Source organism: Simochromis diagramma, unplaced genomic scaffold (genome assembly GCF_900408965.1).
Source record: "Simochromis diagramma unplaced genomic scaffold, fSimDia1.1 OVJJ01000304.1, whole genome shotgun sequence".
In the NCBI taxonomy this organism is placed as follows: Eukaryota; Metazoa; Chordata; class Actinopteri; order Cichliformes; family Cichlidae; genus Simochromis; species Simochromis diagramma.
Window position 1 is genome coordinate 17,882,079 of NW_024387030.1, and position 17,411 is coordinate 17,899,489.

Here is a 17,411-nt window from a genome sequence, read left to right on the forward strand (position 1 = left end):
ACCCACGTTGCCCGGTTGCCAGTTTCAGTGTCAACAAACCATAATAATGTGTGCATAATTCTTTCCCAAGTGTGTACGACGGAGGGTTTCTACTGACAACAAAGTCTCTGCTTTCTGTCAAGGACACCACACACTACAGGGACAGACCATCAGCAACATAAAAACAAACATTTAGTGAGAAAAGGACACATTTTCTTCCCTTCGTAAAGATTTCCTAGATCAATATAATCACTTTCTTTACTGATACGCCCCTTTTTGTGTTTCTTTCTGTGCTCTTCGATATTATTTACAACATACTGTATCAGCTCATTTAAGAAAGCAGTTTGATAATATCTGAATATTTATCCCAGAAGCTAGGAAACTTGCAAGTTACAGCAAGCAAAACACTGAAAATAGCCTTTAATAAAATAGTCCCGTTAACGCAGAATAGCTGAATAAAAGGCAAAAGAAAATATCTCAGTGAAATGAAGTATTTTATTATACTTTGCATAGTTTGATCATGGATACACCATATTATAAATAAAAAAAAAACTGTAAGACTCATTATCTATAATTCTTGGATCCTCGTAATTTTTGCCAGGAGAAACCGAGACAAATGATCACATTACATATTGGATATGACTTCTTAAAATTGCTGCTTTGGTAACAAAGAACAATTTAACACAATAGTAATTCAATAACTAATGTGTAAACTGTGTAAAGTCCAGGCAAAAATTCAGGGAGGCTGTAAAAACATCAACTAATAAATATTTAAGACTAAAGAACTGTCACAGTATCAGCTACAAGGACAAACTCCCAACACCCTGTGGCTGTGTTTACATGCAATACTTTTAATACAAAAAATTATAAACATAATATTTTTTGTTCAAATGAACTTTTTGTACAGAATATCCAAGATGTGTGTTTGAAGGATGCATGCTTACAGGAATGAGCAGGAGGAGGAGGGTCCGGTGACTCAAATGCTCCATTTCTATTGCACATGTTGTTATTCTACATTTACATGTCATCAGTGACACACATGCTAATAAAACATAATCTCACAGCTCCATTAACACACGTTTTAATTCACGTGTGAACTTATCAGCAGCTATGAGGAGCCGATTTGATGCGAGTCGGCTTCTGGTGTGAACAAGAGCTTCAGTTCCTGAAGCCTCGCTAACTAACATCATAAAAAAATAAAACATATAAAACAACAAAATGCACCAGACATCGACAAAGAGGGTTTTTTAAACAGCACCCGAGTGATTCTTTTTTCTTCAACCAGCCAACACAGTGAGAACTTCATAATAGCAGCAGAGGAATGATGAAGGTAAACAGAGGTGATCATAAAGGGTTAAATACAGTTGAGTCTCATCTTCCACTCGTCACAGTGAACAGGAAAGCTGGGAACACGCGCACGTTCACATACATCACATCACTTTTTTTAAGTTTAAAGGTCAGTATTTTTCCTATTTGAACTTTATTAGTCTGATGTGTCTTCCTGTGAGTGAAACAGAATCATTAAATACATGAAGACACACACATCTAGCACAGACTTGGGAAGATCTACAAGACAGACAAAACTGACTTTTCTACAGAGACTGAGAAATGACACATTGCAAGATAGACACAACTGAGAAAATATTGTGTAGAACAATGAAAGCAATGATGGCAGCAGGTTTACAGTCTGATTTTTGCATGAACAAATATTATAGGCTCAGTTTTCCCAACAGTGTGAAAATGACTTTTTTCTTTATCTGGTTAAAAACTGTTTATGATCAGATTATATCTGAAGTCTGGATGTTAATTCAAAATTATAAAAATAACTTTGTGCAAAAATGTTTAAAAAGGTTTTGGGGTGCATATGCAGTGCCCACTATGATATACTGGTCTAATATTCTGGTTGAATAGGCATAAAAAATAGTCATAGAAGAGAAGCGTAGAGAAGCGAGCGTCAGTGTTGACATTAACTCGTCCACCAATTTGGATGTGTGATGATCACAGTGATAATGTAGGATCAAGTAAATAAAGCCCCAGTCACACAAGCCAGTCAAATGGCCTGTGATCATTTGGCAACCACTGACTCTGAGGGAAGTGAGTATACCCCAACCAGTTTCTTGAAGTTGATAGTAGTCGCTGGGACGTAGACAAGGAGCTTCTAAATGCCATAGGTACCAGTTCAACCAACTGGTGAAAAACTCTCTGTCATTGCTTTGGTTGCTAGCATGTTGCTGCTGTCCTAGTTTGACTGGAAGTGACAGAGTTGACTACAAACACTTCCCAGCCACTCTCCGAACTTTAGTCAAACTGCAAAAAGTCCAACACAAGCTAGAAATAAAGACTCGTCACCTTCAAAGTAAAAGTTGCAACTTGTGAAACATGCTTGCCTCCAGTGGTAAGGCACGGCTTCTCCATTTCCACTTTGCGTAACATTTTTACAAATTGTACAAATTTTTACAAATTGTAAAAATGTACTAGTTCTCAGCTAGATGAGTATTTGCAGACAACCACGAAAAACTACAAGCAATGTGCTAGCAACCAAAGCAATCACTAGGATGATTTTGGTCCTGCACATATTTTGCAACCATTTTCACCCAGCGAGAGCCATCCCATTGGGGAACACACATTTCCCATGCAAACACTTGTTGTGTCATCTTCAATATGGTGAACAACTCTTGAGCAATGAATTCATATCAGAGCCTCAACACTGAGCTAACCAGTTGCTTATTAGCTTAGTGTATTTATTTAGTTAAGGTAAATTAAACATATCTGCAGGTTAACCTACTTTTGTCTTTATGCTAACTATGCTAAACAGTTACTTGTTAGCTTAGCTTAGCTTAATGTTAAGTTAACAAGCTTCTGGTGGTAGTAGTAGCTTCATATTTAGCATACAACCACAAGAGTGGTATCAAGAGAGAAAATCTTCATCAAATGTTAAATTTGTTTTTTAATCTGAACCCATTCTTGAATCTTATTTTGCTTGGTGTAAGGTGAGAACATTACTTATAGACGCAAGTATGACTAAAAGATATTATCTATCACAGCAGCAACCTCTATCTAGAGGTGTGGTCGAAAGACAAGGTGAACTGTAAGAAAATTTTTTAAAAAATAATAAATAATTGGTGTTGACGATAACATAAACTGGAGATCCATGTGGACAACTTTTTTTTTTCTCCCCACAGTTTACAGTTTGATGTTGACATCTGTTCCTTATCGAGGCCTTGAAGTTTCCACTTAACCTTTCTCTAATTTCCCAGACTTTTGACAGATGCTTTCTAAGCATCCCGCTCTCTGTCTGAGCTCATCTGATGGCCAATATGGCATCATAAGATTTGCCCGTGCGGCAGACCTGAATGTTCTTGAAGCCGGTCTTGTTGAACATGTGTGTGTACTCGGACGGTGGGCGCTCCCTGCCCTTCGTCTGCGCCAGCATGTTGAGGGAGAAAAGCTGAGTCATGATGGGCCCTCGTCTGTTCTCAAACAGCATCGCTTCTACCAGCAGGACGCCGCCGCCTGGCAGGAGGACAAACAAAGATACTGAAAGCAGTTTTCGTTTCAAATAGAAACGAAAACTGCTATAAGTATAATAATCAAATGAAAAGTTGAGAAAATATAGCAACAATGTGTACTCTACTGAGTGAAATAAGTGTTTGATCCCCTCGAAACACATGATTTAGTACTTGGTGGAGTAAACTAGTGTTGGCCAGCAGGTTTGTGAACATCTTACAGTGCAGCAGATAAAATACAGGTCAAATCATTAACAAATGGAAACAATTACTAAAACTGTTATTTATGCTGTGCTCCAGATACCACGAAAGTCGGAACTTGGGAGTGTCGGCAGTAAAGTTGCAAAAGCGAAGAAAAATGGGATTTGTTTTCATTATTACCAAGGTCGAGCTATTCATGTGTCACTAGAAAAACAATGTAATACTTGTTTTTCGTGCTTAAAAACACTGCTGCAGGGCATTCAAAGATAGAGCCTGATGAGTGGGCTGAGTTACAAATACACAACAATGGCAGTACAGATGACAAGTTTTGCAGTTTTACTACTGTTTACATCACAGCCACCATCTATGGCTGTGATTGTGATTACCTCAGGATTGGTGGGGTTGCTCTGACTCTGAGTTGAGGAGACGTTCCAGATGAAAATTCCAACTGGGAGCTCGGAAATGTCAATTTCAAACTTGATCGCTCAATAATATACTCATATTATTCTTACTCTTTTGATGAAGCTCATTAGCAATGTGAAATGTAATAACAGTGGCTATTTTCAAGCTGGCCACTAACTCTGGTAAGAAAATGTCTCATTTTGACACAAACTGAACATAACTTGTCCGTTTTTGAAGCTGTTACTTCTCTACTTTCCCAGACTTGACAGAGCTCACATTCAGTGGTTTGTCGCTAAAACAACAAACCCCCACATGTACCTGGTGTACTGACCTGGTGCACACATGTCATAGATCTTCTTCAGCAGCGTCAGGCACTTCTCTTCAGGCCAGTCATGAATGATTCTGGCCAGAACGTACAAGTCCGCAGTGGGGATTTCACCAGTGAAGAAATCTCCTGCACGTAGAGGGCGCAGCATTAATAAAGACGTATTTACCAGTTTATTGGTTACAGTGAAGAAAAAGAAAATGCTTTTTTCCTAACTAATCTCATAGGGGACCTATTATATCTACTTCCAATGTCATCTTTTTATCATTGGTCTATAAAACAGTAGCTATGCATGATTCAGATTTCAAAATAACCAAAACAAGATGTTTAAGCTCCTTTCCTCCTCTTTTTTAACCCAGCTTTTTTCTGATTGGCTGCACCTTGCAAACAGGAGGTTTTGAACATTTTTCTATGCTCTTTCTAGGGAAGTACTTTCTATCTAACATTCACACACATTCATACTCAGACGCAAGCATTGGAGAGCAACCTGGGGTTAGTAGCAGAGGATCATGAACCTACCAACCTTCTGATTAGTAGGTGACTTACAGCCACCCCCATGTATGTTTTTTCTTAAACATTTAAGGTGTTTTAAATCATCCATAGCAGACTTACCGGACTGAAATACAATAGCATCATTCTCCTGAGAGAAATGCTTCTGAGCCGCTTCCACGACCTGCTGGAAATCAAACACTGTGACGGTGGATGAGGGATACGCCTTTGCCATCTCGCGGGCCAAAGCACCAGTGCAACCTAGCAATCGTTCATAAACAGCGATCAACATTTATCAGAGGGAAACGATACAAGGAAGCCACGTTGGTCCTGTTCGGAACAACAATCCTTCAAAATGTTCATTTTTGGTATACATGAATTTGAGGTATCTACACCAATCAGGTATAACGTTACGAGCACTGACAGGTGAAGTGAATAACACTGATTATCTCCTCTTCATGGCACCTATTTGGGCGAGATATATCTGGGACCAAGTGGACATTTGTCCTCAAAGTTGATGTGTTAGAAGCAGGAAAAATGGGTGAGTTTTAGAAGATGAACGAGTCTGACGAGGACCAAATTGTGATAGCTAGACGACTGGGTCAGAGCATCTCCAAAACTGCAGCTCTTGTGGGGTGTTCCCAGTCTGCAGAGGTCGGTATCTGTCAAAAGTGGTCGAACGAAGGAGCAGTGGTGAGCCAGCAACAGGATGAGTGACCAAGAGACACTGATGCATGTGGGGGAGTGAAGGCTGGATAATGTGCCCTGCCACAAAGCAAAAATGGTTCAAGGAGCACAACAACGAGACTGAGATGTTAACTTGTCTCCGGTTTCCCCAGAGCTCAATCCAATTGAGCATGTGTGGGATGTACTGGACAAACAGCCCCGATTCATGGAGGCCCCACCTCGCAACTTAAACGACTTAAAGGTGGACATAATGTTATGTCTGATAGGTGTGTGTATATCTATTTGCCTTCTTGGGAAGAATAACAGGCCCTCTCAGATGTCAGAGCATCCCTGACAGCCTCTTACCTCCAAGATCTACTACGTTCTGGAAGCCGGAGAGATTGAACGCTGTCACAACGTCATGTCCATCCAGAACCCATGACGAGTTCATCAGACCCATGAATTTCAGCATGTCCTCTTCTGATCTGTGCGGTACAGTTTAGGTTCATATACTGAATCCTAACAAGCTCAAAGCCACACTTGAAGCAGCGGGATCAACACCAACCTGTAAATGGCTTGGAAGACCTCCTCTGCTGGAAGGCCGAATGTCTTTTCATTCTGATTCTTCCCCTCCCTGCATGATGACAGAGGATAAGGAACAATTCTTTGTGCTCATGAAAACAACACAAAGCGAAAGAGAACGGTTGCTTTACGTTTGCAAACATTTCTAAAAGCCCTGTTAAATCAGCTCGTTTTGTGTGGTATTTTAGCCTGATGTGGTCCCATGTGAATACACAGACCTGACAGCATCCACCAAGTTGTTCCACAGTGGGTAGATGGTTTGGGATTGGTAGACGATCATATCATGGAGAGATTTGGCGCTGCCTTTGGCCAGATAAAGATTTGCCACGTCGGTGCTGCTGTACAAAGCTGTTTTAATAGAAGAGAATGAGCAATAAATTAAAATGAAAGCCTTAGAAGAGCAGCTAAATGTAACTGTTACACAATTACATACAATTTAATTATACCTTTTTTTTTTATTATAATATTATTACCTGATGTAGCTTAAATTTGACATGTTGGCTTTTTGGAATGATCACACTGGAGATCATTTTCATGCCCAGGGAGAAACCATCATATTTTTGTAGTTTCCTTCTCTCTGTACATCAAAAACTACTTTCGGTCACCACAGCGGGTAGCTCTACAGATTTCCACCCCTTGTGCCCTTCCTGACACAACCCCGAGGGGTTTGCATCTCCTCCCAGAAACAAATCAGGGATCTTTTGCTTGCTACACTATACCCGCCTCCTCCTATTCCTCACCTGTTCCATCTGTCTTCTCAACCTCCAGGATCTCAATGCCCACCAGCGCGTCCAGCAGCCTCTCCATCCCATCCAAGCTGGTGCCCAGCTCCTGAGCAACATGCTGGGCACTCAAAGGCTCCTGGGACCTGAGCAGCAGGTCAAATACTCCAAGCTCACAGGCTGAAAATATCACCTGTGGAAAGACCTGTCAAGTTAACAACTTTGCACTGGTAGGCAGACTTTTAGTTAAAAAACTATAACTATAGGCAGATCCACCACCTCAGTCCAGTTTGTAATATTTCAACAGTTCCTGCATATAGTGGAGAAAATCTGAATCGACACACATTAAATCAGACTTACACTTCCCGAAGATAAACCGTGAAATGTTTACCTTGGACACTCTGAAGCCGTTAAAATACTCCAGAAGTTTGAACGGGTAATCCAGCTCACTCTGGGACATATGCTCTGCCATTACTGCGCTCCTGGTGGGGAAACATACCGACACAACGCCCTCACAGCCGGAGGAAAAACTCGCGCTTAACGTGGACAAACACTCTCCACGGGATCACCACTTACCGTCCGGAAAGCAGCCAGAAGGATCCGAGTCTGGTGAAGGCGGATGATTATTATGATGATGGTTTTAGAGGGTGTAAGTGCAGCACGGTTAGTTTGGGTTTTAGATAAAACAGCCAAAATGTCGGCGGTGTGTGATGGAGCTGCTGCTGGGAAATGGTCGGCAGAGAATCAGCTAAGATGCATCCGTGATCCGTGATCTTGCTGAAAGCATTAGGAGAAACCCGCTTTGGCTTTACACAACGGCGACAGTGCATGAGCCACAACAGCCAACATCAAACTCACACTCACTCACACACGTTGTGATGAAGTTCCCGAATCAATCAGCGGCGGAGGGAGGCGCAGTTGAGTTGTTGATGTCAGAGATTTACGCTCCACGTGAATGAATAAATGCAGCTCTGAAATATGGATTAATGTTTATTATTGGTACATGTACCTAAAATGTTCCAGTGTGTCTGGATATGACAGCGAACCCGGGAGAAATTAATTAGCAAGCACAAATAATATTTACTCATTCTTCGTGGCTATGAAGGACAAGAGGGGGGACAAAGTGTTACCTTGTTACAACCAGGCTGTCACAAAAACACAACACTTGTTCCGATTTCTTGTCTTGAACCTATGAAAACTCACTAATTGTCGAGCTGTCGAATTCTTTGACCTGTAAATTTGCAATTTTGCACATTTATATACAACATAATACAACGTCATACAATATAAACAATTTTAATATTACATATTCTGTATATATTACCACTGTGACAGTGTTGCAACTACTTGCACCTTAAATTCTTACACTACCCACACATAAGCTACATAAGCACTTGTTTACTTTATTATTTTCTGTGCTCAGAGTTAAGTCTATTCTTTATTTTAGTTATTTGTTTATTTAATGTGAAGGGAACCTGCAAAGTAAAAATTTAATTGCTCTGCGTATCCACTTGTGTTTTGTGGTGTATATGACAATAAACTTCTTGAATGTTGAATAAAAAATTCAGTTTGACAGGTTTTTGGTAAAAACAAGGTGATTCCAAAAGAGCTATCAGCTGTAACCTTGGCATGTCTCAGCATGACGTGCAATGTGTCCTTAAGAAATAAATTAAAATAAAGAAGTGGAGGAGAAAAGACGTGGCAGACCTAAAAATGATCTTTGACAAACGGACAGTATCTTAGTCTGTAAGAAACTGGAAAAATCATGATAAGTGCATCTGGACCATTAGATGATCAATCAGCTGTTTGCTAAAGACAATCAGAAATATTCTCTATGGAGGGGTTAATGTCAGGAAGGCGTTTTTAGAGAAGGGAAATAGGAAGAAAAGGCTGAAATAGGGAAATTATACAAGAAGTGGAGTAAAAAATCACTAAAAACACTCATTCATGGATTGGCCTGCCCAGAGCCTGGACCTCAACATTATTGAAGCAGTGTGGGATCAGCTTGATAGAGATCAGAACGATATGCATCCAACATCCAAAGAAGAGCTTTGAAAGTCCTTCAAAAAGCCTGGAGAATTATTCCTGACTATTCCTATTCGTGCTTAATGAAATCACAAGAAAGCTTGTCTAAGAGATTTCAGCCTCTGTTGAAGAAAAAAGGTCCTCATGCAAAACACAGACTTTCAAAGCTCATTAGAAATGTACAAACTGTTTTTCCTCCGATACAGGATCCAAAGGATGTTTCAAAACTTTTGCTCAGTACTGCAAATGTTTGCATACACAAGACTATTAATCCAGTATGTTTATATATGCGTAGATTTCCAGTATGTGCAGAGGGTGCAGCAATGGGAGGCCGAATTTCAGCTTTTGCAAAGATTTGCATGTTATAAACGTTGATGCTAATGTACCAGCGAGCTACGGTATCCAAATATTAGTGTTGTTAACCCAAGTCATGTTTCAGTTTTATGCAAACACGTTTTAACTACTTAGGATATCTTATGTATGGGTTGTCTTACGCAAGCAAATCAAACCTGTCCTGATGAGGCTGAGTGATTCATTCAAATCCTATGAAGTAAAAAATATTCTGTTATTTGCTCATTATTAACGACACCCTAAGTATTTCCTACAACATAGATTTTTTAAAATTATTGCAGTATCGAACAGTAAGTTTAATTCCTAGTTAAACACAAAGGTTTTTACTCTTAAACTAGAGGCAGCTTCACATTTTGTCAAACTCTTAGCACGTTTTTTTTCCTTCTTAGTTACATTACAGAACTTCTAATTACTGCATGCGTGTGCCACCCAGCATGACTGTTCCCCCACCATCGCTGTCAGAAGAAAGCAAACAGGACTGATGGAAAGAGAGTGATAAAACACGGGAAAACTGTGTTCCTGCTAGCGATCCAATCACGCATCTCAAATAAATTCCAGACATCTTCAATTATTAACCAAATTGATTTATTATGCATGAACAAATCCCTTCCTGCTTCTGTCACGCAGACACGCACACACACACGCCCAACATTTAAATACATGATGTGGTGGGAATTCAGCATAGCTCACTTTGTTGTTGCACATGCTTTAATAAAATGATAGATATATTTACAGGATAAGCAACGGCTCTGAAAAAATTTTTCTGCAATAACAGCTCCCGGTCCCACCCTGCAGCACACTGCAACGCTCCTTGTATTTTGTTTTCCCCCCGTTTGGAAATTCATCCACATTTAAAAAGAATTTTAGAACGCAAAGAAGGAAATACAAAAAAACAAACAAAAAAAACAAACAATGGAGGGGGGGGTTTGGCCAATACGACATAGCATTATACGTATATGGAGTTCATCAACTACATAAATATGGCAGTAACACTGAGTAATTCATACGGACTATTTACAAAGTTTGTGAAGTGGGGAAATATTACAGTCTGTGCATGGACGACTGATAGAACATATGCCTTCTTAAAAGTCTGGGGGACCGAGTCTAGGAAAAGCCTACACCTCCATCCTTCTGCTTGCCTCCTCTGTTAGACCGGTCAGGACTGACACAACAAACAAAATAAGGCACAATTAATACTTGGACCATTTTCAGGGGAATCTACAGACTTGCAGCTGGCTTGTGAGGCATGTAAACAATTGAGTCGATTGATTAGGACTGCCCTGTCATCTTCCCTTTGTATTCCCGATCACTGATTCAGTCCGTCTGATGTGATTCAAAACAAGTTTCATATGGCGAGGACCTCTGACCCCTCCACCCCCTCCTATCCAAAATAAAAAGGAAACAAAAAAAGAGAAAACAAAACAAAAATTTGCCCTCCCGCCCTGCCCTCCCTCTATGCTACTCAACAAATACAATCACATGGTGACAAACAAAGAAAACTAGTAGTGCATACACTACAAACAACAGGAAAATGCGACGCCCTGCCAATTGCCTTTGGTTAGGCCACAGCACTGCCCTCTGAACAAGGGGAGACAATGACTTAAACACAAAAAACAAAAGAAAAAAAATAAATCAAATGATTGATTGATAAGCTGTCCGAAGCTGAAGCAGTTTCAGTTGCAATGTGACTAAACCAAAGATAAAAAGAGAGAGAAATCCGCTTCCCCATCCCAGTCCACTGATCATCTCAGACCAATGTGTTTCTCTGACTACCTCGGACCAGCCTCCACCCGTGCCCTGCGGCGACCATGACGACCACACTTTCCCCCTCCCCCAGACAAATGATTAAAATATTTTAGGGTTTTTGTTTCAGATACATCTAATGTCACGAGGCCTCTCGCCGCCCCCAGATGTGTTTGCTGTCGATAAAAAAAAAGCTCCTCGAAGGTTTTTGCGGTCAATCGCTTTCTGTTGGTGGTGATCTCTGTGGGATGGAGAGAAGAGGGAGGTCTGGGTGTTTACACTTGAATTCTGCCCTTCCAGAGCAGCCATGTCACCGGGCAGAATCAGGAGTGAAGATTTTGGCCAGTGGGGCAGGAGAAGGGAGTGGCAGGTAGGCCAATAGGGCAGGAGGAAATGGAGGAAGTGGTCTAGGGGGGCCTGGGGGGGCCCTGTCACAGCTGTTTGGGGCTCCTGGCTTTGGTCGGAGTGATGGAACCTCTCAGTCGTGTTTCAGGTGGTCCTTGATGTCCTCCTCGTCTGTGTACTCTGACGGCTCGTCGCCCGGCTTCAGTAACCTTCCGACGTAGTCATATTTTTCTGGAAGAAAGTGCAGAACAGATTTAAAGCTCAAACAAACGGCTGAGTGATCAATAAAATCACCTGACAGACGGCTAACCTACAAGTAACCGGACAATGGAAAAATTGTTTGGCTGGGTTTCCAAGTAAAATGTCAGACAGCTGGTCAGGGTACATTCAATTGCCTTACGTGGTCAATACATTTTGGAGATAAGGGATTGCATGTCTGATAAAGATTTGGCTTTGATTTGCTTCGCTAATTTTCTCTGGATTTATAAATGACTGTAGGGCAGAAACAGAAATCTGGACCTGCATGTCTGCTGGCTGCCCTAAAAGCCACACACACAAAAAGTGACCGTTGAACCCCCGAGGCTGAATCAGCAGACTGGTTTTGGCTGGTAAAAACAAGACATCTGACCCATGTGTGACACAATCAGCAACAGTCCAAAAATCAAAGATGCTCAGTTTTTAGGCTTAGTTTGGGAAGGCTTAAGTGTTTGAGGCTGGAACCAAAATTATTACATTTTAATTTGTTTTATGTCAGTAAATTAATCAACTCGTGATTTAAGCTCCCAAACCTCTCTCTCAATACTTAAGCGAATACATTTGCCCTCGATGTCAAGATACAACTTTGGGCTGGAACAGCGCTGAGCGTAAATGACATGCTGTCATCCTCTTATAAGAGTCAATCAACTGCAGTTTGGGATTCACCAACTCAGCCAAAGCTGCTCAGTCCTGCTTTAAAGTGTTATTTAAGCAAGCAGAAGCCCGGCAGTACTTCAGACGAGTTCCAGTCCAAAATTAGACACTAATACAGTAGATCTGAGGTAAATCACACGAGGAAAGTTTTAAAATGACAGACTGTAACAGGATCCAACACTGTGCTGCATGTACAGCGAGCACAGAATAATCCTTGGATTATGACGTGTCAGAAAATGAAGGCCTTTGTTTCCTTCCAGTTTCAGTGCTTCCTGTTGTTAACTGCTCTGCTGAAGATGTGGTGGCGGGAGATATTTTCAGGGTTTTTTATGTTTTTGTTTTTTTGCATGTCTCTTTCAAGTTCACTCCAAAGTTTCTTTCAACTCCAGACAACCAACAAACATTCAGAGCTGAAATGACTTCAAGTCTATGGATAATCAATGATTAACAATAGTATAAATAATTTTGTAGCTTCAAATCCTTCAACACCTCCCTTTCTTAAAAAAATATTTTAATTAACTGCAGGTTTTTAACTACAGACTGCAAATAGTCCATAGTGAATATAACTGCTGATATAATTTGACAGTGTACTACTTCTGATCTTTATATCACACACAGTAATTTGTCTGTTTCCAGAGTAAATAAGACACTTTATGGCATCACCGTAGGTGTACGGCAAAAAGCAAAAAAAAAAATGCCCATATGGCATAAACAGTAGGTCACTTCATTAGCAGATTAATGAGTTATGAAAAGAGCTCTTAGCTACAGCTGCTTCTTCATATTTTCTACAAGAAGGGGCAAACTGAAGCTGCTGACCCATTTGGTCCACTGATGGTTTTTCCACCACTGACTCACCTTTAAAAGCCTAATAAGTCACTAACGAGTATTTAGTGAGGGTCTACTTACATAATGACTGCAAGTAGTGTTTTTTCCCCCCCAAAATGACAGGCCTGAGGGTCCACTCGAGGAAAAACAAACAAAGCAAAAAAAAAACAAAAAAACCTTGCTTTTTTGGACAGTGAAGTAAACTTGAAATCAATACAAACAGAAGATTAAAACTCAGTCAGTGCTGTCTAGCTATTTGGATCCTCACTTAATATGATGGGTGCTGTTGTGAAATCTGAGCTAAATCAATACGAGTGTATTTTCTCTTCATAAGCGTACCCATGAATTGCATCTCCCACTCTCTAACACTCTCCATCTGTACAGCACTGAGATCTGACAAGTCGTCGTACTCGTCCCTCAGGATGTCTTTCTCCAGGCAGAAGGTGGCCAGGCCTCTCGAAGCATCCCGGCCAGCGAAAATGCCATAAGGACCATCTGAGAAACAAACAACAGCAAGAATGAGTAAGAGTTAAAGTACTTTCATATCTCCTTTGACTAATCAAATAACCAACAAAGTGTTTGCGCTCCACTGTGTGTGCAGCGCAAAAGCATCACATGGTTTTACTGACAATAAGGGAAAGTATACAGATGAAGTTGCAGTAAAGCAACAAGTTAACCTTTTATGATTAACTCAGACTTGCATCTTGTGACTATAGCAGCTGCTTCACATTAAACGTTTTCAAGAACAGTAAATACGCATGAACGTGTTCATTAAGCTGCTAAATAAATACATTAAAAATAGTTTGTTTTTAAAATCATCCACATTGTAGATGCTGAATGAGCACTACTGATGTTTTTATTAGAGTCTGGAGATAGATTAGTATGATCATATTGTAATCTGAAACTCAATATCAGCAACCTAAGGAGTACATTTCCTGAGTTGCACAAGAGTTTAACTGGGGCTGCAACACTCTTGTCAATTAAACAGTTACTCAAGCAGAAATTTAATCATGTCAACAGGCACCTTTCAAGCAGAAATGCCAAACATTCACCCGTTCACACCACTCAAAAGGAATGAGTCCTTCAAACTCTTCTGATTAGAAAGAAAAATCAATCATGCAAATCTTCAGAGTTGCAATGAATAGGCAGTTGTTAGAAAAAGAACAAATTTTTTGTCCTGTAGAAATGTCACAGAAATGACAGGTCTCTGTTGTCACCTATGACAATTTGTTACTCTAAACCCGACCTGCAACAAAACTCACCACATTATTAGCACTGAGGGCTTTAGTCAAACAAACATTGTAATCTAATCAGATCACATCCAGTATTTTCCTACCTTTGTTACAGCCCAGTCTTGTAACATCTGCCAGCAAGATTAATTTTTATAAGGACATGTGTTACACTAAGGGACTTCTGCTTCTGATATCTGAGTTTATTATCACTCGAAAGGGACCAGTGATATACAGTCTCATAAAACTCCTGAAGTTTTTCTCCACGTTTTGAATCCTTCATCATCTTCCAAGAGGACAATCATCTGACTTGCATGTGAAAACTCTGCAGGCTCATATAACGGTGCAACCCAACACAGATCAATGCTCACTCTGGCACTGCTTAAGAGTTTATGAAGCAGAGCTAATCAGCTCAAAGATAAGGAGTACTCTTTACCTTTCACAACCAACCACGAGAATTAGAGATAAAACTCCAGCCTGCACTTCACACGAAACTTCAGTGTGCAACATAGACATTTACTAAATTTGAATCATGCTGTTTTTTTCATGTTGACTTGATGTGTAACAAAAAAGAAACGCTCACTGGACCACATTAGTGCCTGAATAAGGCCTGAAAGACAGAGCAACAGCTGTGAGTGACAGCTACAACTGCAGGGATACAAGTGACTCAATATAATTTCTGATTAAAGGGTGGATCTATTTAATGCCACAATTAATGACAAATGCATCAGATCTGACAAGGAAGGTGGTGATGGAACAGCAGAAAACACCACCATTACCAAGTTGCACATCTTTATTCATTTTAATTTATTTAGTTTATGCCTTGTTTTACTTTTCTATCAACTGTTTCTCCAGCATTAAATCCAGTGTGACTAATATACACTACGGTTTATGTCACGGTCCTGCCAGCTCCACTGAGCCTCTGGTAGTGTGTCATAACTTGGTGAGGTGGACAGATTCAGGGCCTGCTTGGCTCGGTCCTCTCAGTGTGAAGTAGCAGACTGACACATGAGACTGCTGTTTGAATAATTATAGTTTATTGCAGAGTTGACGGCTGACTCAGCCTAGCCAGAGAAAATGCAGAGTAGCACGTTAGACGGCTGTGGGCCCGTCACATTCGTTTTGTCTAAGTGAAAGACGTGTCATATCTTCTTTTCGTGTTTTGCCAGTCTCGTCCCTATAACTCCATTTAACTTCACACAGTGGCGCCCAAACTTGCTTTTCCCAATCGCAAATAAACATACAGTACGAGTACAGTAGTGCTGAGGTCATTTGAGGTGAAAATATTCATGCAAACTGTCCAGAATTGATGCATTGTGAGTCCCATCACTGTAAACAAGCGACGGGTCCAGTCCAGACACTCGCACATTGTGCACGTCGACAAGCTAACAGGCTAGCGTTAGCAGACTAGCATGCTAAAATGTAATAATCATCTCCCGGCTGCATAACTTTAACCAGAAAGTGTCGCAGGTTTACGGTACATTAATATATATATATATATAAGGTTCAAACCTCTGCAACTTCAGTTGCAGTCACAACCCCAAAAGAAAAGTCGTGCTAGCGGCTAGCTAACAGCTAGCACTCCATTCAAAAACATAGACAAAGCCGAAGAGCTAGGCTAACCCCGACGGTTTGCGCCCAAATTTTGGTTCGGGACAACTCACCCCAAGCAGGGACACCTCAGCTTACTCACCCAATCGTAAAGATTGTCGTTTTCCCACTGCTCACTCACCTTTACCGTAAAACTTTTTCCCGCTGGTCACGTCGAAAACTTTCATGTTGACGGCCATCAGGATGCGGGGGTTCTGGATACCGTCGTACTCCCGCAGCTGCTCCAGAGTGAAGTCCCGTCTCCTCATCTTGGGAAGCGCCGAGGCCTCGTCGCCCTGGGCCGCGTATGAGTATAGCCGTTTGCCCCACCGTCGGTAGACCACCAGACAGACCACCGCTACTAGAACTAAAATACTGATATTCAGCAACATCCCTCCGAGGCCAAGCCCGTCCGACTCCTCCGCTGCCCCCTGCCCACCGCTTGTGTCAACTGGTCCGCTCGAACTGTCTCCATCGTCCGCCATACTGCACGGTTAGCGCCTACCCGCCCCTGGCCAATGCCGCGTTCACGTCCTGTCGGGAACCACTAGTTGAGCGAGGGTTCAGCGTTGCTGCTGCTGCTACGGCTAGGCAAAAATGAAAGCGACTGCTCCACAGGAGCCCCAAGATCTTCAGTGTCCTTGTGTCAGCGGATAGAAAATGTTTGAAAATAGTACAAATATATATATATATATATATATATATATATATATATATATATATATATATATATATATATATATATATACACACACACACACACACACACACAAATTATAAGGCAACAGCAGAGTTTGTACAATTTTAATGAGCTTGAAAGTGAATATTTGTTATAATCACCTTTATTTTTCAGTATAGCCTGAACTCTCTTAGGCACCCCCAAAAAGTTGATTCTGTTCATCTGGACGTAGCGTTTTCAGTGGGAAAAACGTCTTATCACTCTTCTAAGTGACTTCTTCAGTCCCAGCCAACTGCAGGTTTCCCCAACCTTTTAAACAGTACCTTTGCACAATGATTGAAACCAGCCCACTGAATGAACAATGGGCTGTGAGGTCAATTCTCTCTTAGGCAGCTTTCTTGTCATTTCTTTAAGTAGTCTTCAGGAATAGTTCTCCTGGCTTCTTGAAGAACATTCAAAGCTCATATTTAAATGCTGTATGTCAATAGTCAATAAGCTAGAGATCCAGACTGTGGGGAGGCCAATCCATGACTGTTAGCAGTCAAAACTGCATGGGAAATGATTTCTGACAATTCCTCAATATTGGACTTTCTGACGTTAAGTCACAGGGTGTCTTTGGATTCCTTTGGAGCTGTTCTGTTTTTGCTTTTTCCCGAACTCATGCACACACTTTTCAGTATGAATTGCTTCTTTAGGCTGTTAAAAGGTGTGAGCTGTGATTTGACAACAAAAACTAGCTTATCAGGATAGGCGACTTGGCAGTGAAAAAAAAAAAAAAAAGCACAAACCCAATAGAGGTAGGGGAGTCGGAGAGATAAAGTAGGACAGATCACACAAACACAA

The 17,411-nt window shown here is 41.0% G+C and overlaps 2 protein-coding genes across 3 annotated transcripts; both read right to left on the reverse strand.

Annotated features, from left to right (window-relative positions):
• Positions 1 to 456: 456 nt before the first annotated feature.
• asmt2 (acetylserotonin O-methyltransferase 2) lies at positions 457 to 8,233 on the reverse strand. Of its 2 annotated transcripts, XM_040041547.1 has the most exons (9): positions 7,449 to 8,232; positions 7,264 to 7,354; positions 6,891 to 7,065; positions 6,369 to 6,498; positions 6,134 to 6,202; positions 5,935 to 6,053; positions 5,026 to 5,163; positions 4,420 to 4,542; positions 457 to 3,492 (listed from the first exon to the last, which is right to left on the reverse strand). In XM_040041547.1, exons 2-9 carry the CDS (start codon positions 7,342 to 7,344, stop codon positions 3,281 to 3,283), a joined length of 1,047 nt encoding a protein of 348 aa, XP_039897481.1. In that variant the 5' UTR covers positions 7,345 to 7,354; positions 7,449 to 8,232; the 3' UTR covers positions 457 to 3,280. The 2 variants fall into 2 exon arrangements, with proteins under 2 accessions (XP_039897481.1, XP_039897480.1); XM_040041546.1 differs by having other exon boundaries at positions 7,264 to 8,233.
• Positions 8,234 to 9,811: 1,578 nt separating this feature from the next.
• Positions 9,812 to 16,490, reverse strand: pgrmc2 (progesterone receptor membrane component 2). The gene is made up of 3 exons (XM_040041548.1): positions 16,032 to 16,490; positions 13,410 to 13,565; positions 9,812 to 11,567 (listed from the first exon to the last, which is right to left on the reverse strand). The coding sequence occupies exons 1-3, from the start codon at positions 16,372 to 16,374 to the stop codon at positions 11,470 to 11,472; spliced, it is 597 nt and encodes a 198-aa protein (XP_039897482.1). The 5' UTR covers positions 16,375 to 16,490; the 3' UTR covers positions 9,812 to 11,469.
• Between the last annotated feature and the right edge of the window lie 921 nt (positions 16,491 to 17,411).

Bases quoted from the DNA above. Each gene is read 5' to 3' on its own strand.
- asmt2 (XM_040041546.1), bottom strand. From the start codon at position 7,344: ATGGCAGAGCATATGTCCCAGAGTGAGCTGGATTACCCGTTCAAACTT. The intron at 7,066-7,263 runs GTAAACATTTCA...GTCTTTCCACAG, and splicing joins ACGGCTTCAGAGTGTCCAAG to GTGATATTTTCAGCCTGTGA. The intron at 4,543-5,025 runs GTAAGTCTGCTA...CTCTACGTGCAG, and splicing joins TGCTATTGTATTTCAGTCCG to GAGATTTCTTCACTGGTGAA.
- pgrmc2 (XM_040041548.1), bottom strand. From the start codon at position 16,374: ATGGCGGACGATGGAGACAGTTCGAGCGGACCAGTTGACACAAGCGGT. The intron at 13,566-16,031 runs GTGAGTGAGCAG...TTTGTTTCTCAG, and splicing joins GAAAAAGTTTTACGGTAAAG to ATGGTCCTTATGGCATTTTC. The intron at 11,568-13,409 runs GTACGCTTATGA...ACTTTCTTCCAG, and splicing joins GTGGGAGATGCAATTCATGG to AAAAATATGACTACGTCGGA.